The following is a 5,969-nucleotide window of genomic DNA, read 5'->3' as shown; positions in this document are numbered from 1 at the left end:
CTTCGTTTCCTTCTGGGTCTCTCGCAGACATCCAATCAGTCTCTGTTGAAGAGCGTTCTGACCACAATGGAGAGCAGTCCACAAAGAAATGAGGAAATTGTTGAATACATCAAGGAGAAGATCCGGCTAAATCCTTCCACAGAAAAATGCATCAATCTCTTCCACTGCCTCATTGAGCTGAACGATCAGTCTCTTTTGGAGGAAATCCAAAACTACCTGAACTCTGGTAGTCTGTCAGTGACCAAACTATCCCCCTCACAGTGGGCTGCTCTGGTGTTTGTGTTGCTTACCTCAAAGGAAGCATTGGTTGAGTTTGACCTGAGGAAATATTCAAGATCAGAGGAGGGTCTTCTGAGGCTATTACCAGTGATCAAAGAATCCAGAGTAGCCATGTGAGTAAAGAACATTAACCTCTACACTTATCAGTCATATGTACAGCAATATCATGTTATGTAATTAATTTTAAATTGATACAGTGAGGTCAGATTATTGGAAAGGGTGCTATGTGTAGCCTTTCAAAATATCAACACATTTTTGCCACATGTATTGTAAAACTTTGATAAACATGATTGCTTGGCTTTAATTGGCATTTAATTTTTAAATGCAAGATCACATTTACTGTTTGATTTGGTTTCTTTCAATTTCTTGTACAAGACAGTAGAGCGGTGTAACATGCAAATTTTATTATTCCCTCATTTGCCACTTACTGCTGTGAGACACTAACAGCTTCAGGTTTTGTTCTGTAATACAGACCTGCAGATTTCCTGCTAAAGTTGAACCAGAGAAATGTGATATAGTGTTCGGAGGCTTGTAAGTTAAGTAAATCTTGTAAGTTAGTCTCAGTGAAACAAATGTTGAGCAAATTATGCTAACATAAGGTTAACTTGTTTTTCACTTCTGAAGGCTTAAAGAATGTAACCTCTCAGAGAAATGTTGTGAAGCACTTGGAGCAGTCCTAAGCAATCCATGTCTGAAGGAACTGGACCTGAGTGACAATGATCTGCAAGACTCCGGAGTAGAACTGCTCTGTGCTGGACTGGCAAGTTCATCATGTCAGCTGAAAAAACTGAGGTGTGGAATTGCTGAACTGGTCATTTATTACAGTCAATTACAAAATCACAGTTGAAACTGTAGCCTAATTTAGTTTTACCCTTCAATTTCAGATTGTCATTCTGTGGAATCACAGAGACTGGCTGTGGCTTTTTGGGCAGAGCACTGAGGTCCAACCCCACCCACTTGATGGAACTGGATCTGAGTTACAATCATCCAGGCCAACTGGGGATGGAGCTGCTGTCCTCTGTACAGAAGAACATTGAACACCTTACAGTCAGGTATAACTTTTGAGTTAAACATCACAAGTTGCTGTTTTATATTTATTCTGTAAACTAATTTAGCAGGCTTTTTACATTGCAAATGGCATGTTTTTGTTTTTTTTTTTCTAGATTGGAAGGCAATGCAGAGTGCTACTTAAAATCATCTCTGAAGAAGAAATGTAAGTTGTTGGGGTTTTTTTTGTTTAATAACTAAATCAAACCAATGGATGACTTTTCTCGACACAGGTCTGGATGTATTATAATCCATGGACACAGGCAGTCAAAAGCTTCGAGGTCCTGTAATTGGTCGTCACTGCCATTAGATGTCACACTAGACCACCAGCATCTCAGACCAAACCAAATGCGTCGTTGGGCACACCTCCGATCTCCCTTTGGCCACAACCTCCCCTCCCCTTACGCTCGCAGTCAGCAAGGTGTAACAGAGCTCAGTGAAAGCGGCCAGTAAACACACTACAAAAAGATTAACTGAATAAAGTTATGCTATGTAAACGAGTCAACATAAAAAAAAAAAACAATCTAACGACAACCGTCAGCCCACGCATGATATGCACCACAGCAATGCTGGCAGTTAGCCAGCTAGCAATAGCAACATTTGCCGAGCACATTCAAAATAAGAGTAATACCAATTTAGCTAACTTATCATGCCGTCACTAATGATAACAGACATGTAACAGTATGTAGCCATCAAGTTACTTACATATTGAGGTGAAGAAGAGCCACTTCTGAGTCGAGCTGGAGCCGTAGGGTTGTCCCACCAGTAAAGCCGGACCAGTACTACCACCATGGTCGAGCTGGGAAAGGAATTAAGCCTCGGACTTGCCCACCGGGACCGGGGTCGCAGGAATGACTGACAGAGCCGGCAAAGGGGAGTAAAAACTTAAAAAAAGAAAAACTTTACTGGTGTTTTTGATGGTCCACCAGCCAGTCTACCTGCGCTCCTGTCTCTTTCTTTGTCTTTTTGGTCAAAACAGTGGTGTCTTCAGTGGAGGACATTCTGAAATATTTTCACTTGAACGCTGTATACTGTTTTGTGCCATCCTGCGTGTGGGCGGGGCCTATGTGTTCAGTGGAGGACCAACAATTTAACAGGAGGGACTCGCATGCACTAACATGCACGTGCTGTATTATTGTTTAAAGTCTCATTTATATAACCTTTTTAAATGTGTTTATGGTTATGTAATTTTAGGTGCTGGGCAACAAAAACATTTTAAAATGTTTTTTTTTGTTTTGTTTTGTTTTCATCAGATGCATGCAAGCTTACTATGGAGGTGAACTCAGCCCATTCACACTTGTCTTTTTCTGAAGACAGCAAAACAATGACACGAATGGAAACAGCTCAGCCATATCCTGACAGCCCAGAGAGATTTGCAGACTGGGGACAGGTGCTTTGTAAAGAGGGTCTGTCTGCTCGTTGCTACTGGGAAGTGGAGTGGACCGGTGAATGGACAGGTATAGGAGTGGCTTATAAAGGAATCAGCAGGAAAGCAAAAGGTAATGATAGTGTCCTTGGCTACAACGATCAGTCCTGGAGTCTACGCTACCATCAAGGTAAATACAACGCCTGGTACAATAAGAATGATGCAGCCATAACTGTCCCCTACTTCAACTCCAAAAGGACTGGAGTATTTTTGGACTGGTCAGCTGGCACTCTGTCCTTCTATGCCATATCCTCAAACACCATGACTCACCTTCATACATTCCACACTCAGTTCTCTGAACCCGTGTATCCAGGCTTCAGGCTCGGATTTGAAGATTCTTCATTGACACTTTGCCCGCTAGAATACCCTTAAATACCCATATTCAATGTATATGTTCATGAAACATGTACATAGAATAAATCAAGACTGGAAAAATGCAAATAATTATGTTCCTATCAGCTTTCTAGCAGGGCTCTCTAGTGACAGTTAAGTGTATATGATTATAGTGTATGTCAAACATCATGTAGAAATACGGAGTCAGCATCAGCGAGTTGTTTCTCCATCCAGCTACCACTGCTTTACAATGACAACTCCTCCAGGACATCCAGGCTGCTCTCTGTCCCTAATGGGTGAGACCAAACACCCCGCCAAAGGACACCTGAACCTGCAGTCTGCACCTTGAGGCACAGGTCTTTCACAATGACCTTCCAGTACAACACCTGCATTAACGGACACCTCACTCCATTACCTCCATCAGACAAACAGCAAGCTGTGACAGCCCAGGGTCATATGACAGTATTTGTTTTGGCCTGTTCAGGTTCTTCCTGATTGGCTGGCCCTTCCCATCTAAGTGAAGGACTGGGTTCACCTGTTTGGAGCCGATGTAAACTGGGTGCCCCCTCTCTCACTTTGCCTCTTGGAAATCAGGCCTGAATTCATGTTACAGCTAATTTAGGTTAGCACTTACATTTTTCCTCGCACTGACTTAATATGTTCCACTTTGCTTATGCTGAGTTCCTCCTTAATAAGTTTTGTTTGTTTACTTGAGTGGTTACTGAGTGGACCTCCCTCCTTTGTTATGCTCTCCCTGAGTCTTCAGATGGAGCCTCCCAACAGAGTGTGCTGCCACCTGGGTTCAGGACTTCATTGCCTGAGTTTATCCCCCCTTCGAGGTCAGCAGTTCTCCCCCACTGTATATATGTTTGTCAAACCTTGTTCATTTTGTTTGTTTATTTATGTTGATTTTATACTTGGAAGTTCAAATCCTTATGTTCTGGCAGTTTGAACATGTTTCCATTGGGAAACCGGTGTTGGTCCTTTTTTTTTTTTTTTATCTGTACAGGACAAAGCAGATGATATAAAACAATATACAAGTGAATGTTCAAGTTTATTCACCTTATGAAAACTGTTTTGTATGAGTGTATAACTGAGAAACCAATGTTTTCCATTTTTGAAATAAAGGTGGTCTGAACTTTTCAAGGAAACAGACAAATAATCTTAATATCTTTAATATTTATTGTGTGTAATGACTTCACTTGTTTCATGTGTTAAACTATTATTGATATTATATTCTAATGTGTTTGAGTTGATTGACAGGACCATGATCATTGAGAAAATAGACAGAAGAAATTGAACAGGCATGTCAGGCCAAACAATGTAATGAATAATTCATGTCAAAACATTACTGCTGTAATTTAAGCATGTTGGCCTTGGCTTTCATTTCACTCATTTTATTCACTCGTAAAAATACAAACTGCAAAACATGTAATTGTAGATTTAAAAAACAAAGCATTTTACTCGTGTTATAAAATTCTGATGTAATTGTGAAGAAGCAGTGAAACTTGATTCTATTTGAAAATTACAAACAAATCATCACTCTTTTAGAAACATGGTTGTAGTTCTCAGTCATATGAAAGGCTTTGTTACAGGTAAATCAATTAGTTGGAAAGTGAGAAATGATTAGATCCGTTTCTTCATCACAACGACTCTCTTCTGTTATGTTGTTGGTCGTTGCTGTGGGTCAGTGCTCTGCAGCAGCTTTGGCTGAGAAGAAAACACAAACTTCAGTATTACTTCTTGCAGTCAGGACATCGTAGGTGTAATAGCTTATGCAAGTCGCACATATACTTAATTTGCATAAGAAATTCAGATTTCAAGGACAGTCCCCTGTAACAGTTTATAGTTGTGTGTCCTTAGGTAAATCCAATACCTGGGTCAGATGTTATTCACAAATATAATGTTTAAGAATCCATTTACCACAACTGTTTGACCCATTTGATCTAAACTGCTTTACAGCAGTAAGATACACTGCTCAAAAAAAAGTAGGGAACACTTAAATCACACATCGGATTTTGATGAACGAAAAAGTGAAATTGAAAATCTTTACTGATGTTCATTGAATAATTTGTTGAGAACGAAATGACGTAACAACGGTCAATGGAAACCAAACCAAAACAATCACAGTGAAAATCAATGTGAAAAATTGAAATCACAGGCTGATCCAACTTGAATTTCATAATGGCAACTCATCATGTGACTCAGTAATGTGTATGACCCCTGCATGCCTGTATGCACTCCTGACAACGTCTGGGCATGCTCCTGATGAGTCCCTGGATGGTGTCCTGGGGGATCCAGACCTGGATCAGGGCATCAGTGAACTCCTGGACAGTCTGTGGCGGTGTCGGATGAAACGATACATAATGTCCCATAGGTGCTCAATTGGATTTAGGTCAGGGGAACGTTAGGGCCAGTCAATGGCATCAATGCCTTCACCATCCAGGAACTGCCTACACACTCTGGCCACATGAGGCCGGGCACTGTCCAGTACCAGGAGGAACCCAGGGCCTACTGCAGCGCAAGGTCTGACAATCGCTCTGAGGATTTCATCCCGGTACCCAACAGCAGTCAGGGTACTGCTGGCTGTGACATGGAGGTCTGTGAGACCCTCCAAGGATCTGCCTCCCCAGACCATCACTGACCCACCACCAACCGATCATACTGGATGATGTTACAGGCAGCATAACATTCACCACATCGCTCCAGACTCTTTCACGCCTGTCACATGTGCTCAGTGTGAACCTGCTCTCATCTGTGAAGAGAACAGGGCACCAATGGCCGCCCTCATGCCACCCTCATGGAGTCTGTTTCTGACAGTTTGGTCAGAAACATGCACACCAGGAGCCTGCTGGAGGTCATGTTGTAGGGCTCTGGCAGTGCT

The 5,969-nt window shown here is 41.7% G+C and overlaps 1 protein-coding gene and 1 pseudogene across 3 annotated transcripts in view; one reads left to right on the top strand and one right to left on the bottom strand.

Annotated features, from left to right (window-relative positions):
• The window catches only part of LOC111650355 (NACHT, LRR and PYD domains-containing protein 3-like), a 12,060-nt pseudogene extending 7,807 nt beyond the window's left edge, over positions 1-4,253 (top strand). Inside the window, exons 7-11 of the transcript XR_015436854.1 lie at positions 1-392; positions 904-1,071; positions 1,164-1,331; positions 1,443-1,492; positions 2,640-4,253. The exon at positions 1-392 is cut by the window's left edge and continues 1,030 nt beyond it. The product of XR_015436854.1 is annotated as an NACHT, LRR and PYD domains-containing protein 3-like (transcript). The remainder of the gene's footprint in view (positions 393-903; positions 1,072-1,163; positions 1,332-1,442; positions 1,493-2,639) is intronic.
• The window catches only part of LOC111650336 (pleckstrin homology domain-containing family A member 7-like), a 162,730-nt gene continuing 161,005 nt past the window's right edge, over positions 4,245-5,969 (bottom strand). For both annotated transcript variants that reach the window (XM_087172341.1, XM_023400208.2), the window contains one exon: positions 4,245-4,795. Coding sequence is in view for 1 of the 2 variants with exons in the window: in XM_023400208.2 (XP_023255976.1) it covers positions 4,773-4,795 (23 nt within the window). In the remaining variant the exon portion in view is untranslated. The remainder of the gene's footprint in view (positions 4,796-5,969) is intronic.

The sequence above is a fragment of the Seriola lalandi genome, unplaced genomic scaffold (genome assembly GCF_002814215.2).
Source record: "Seriola lalandi dorsalis isolate HSWRI2012SDOR001 ecotype SW California unplaced genomic scaffold, Sedor1 jcf7180002052274, whole genome shotgun sequence".
NCBI classification, from domain to species: Eukaryota; Metazoa; Chordata; class Actinopteri; order Carangiformes; family Carangidae; genus Seriola; species Seriola lalandi.
The sequence above is the reverse complement of the archived record's forward strand: the minus strand, read 5'-3'. Positions and strand labels throughout refer to the sequence as shown.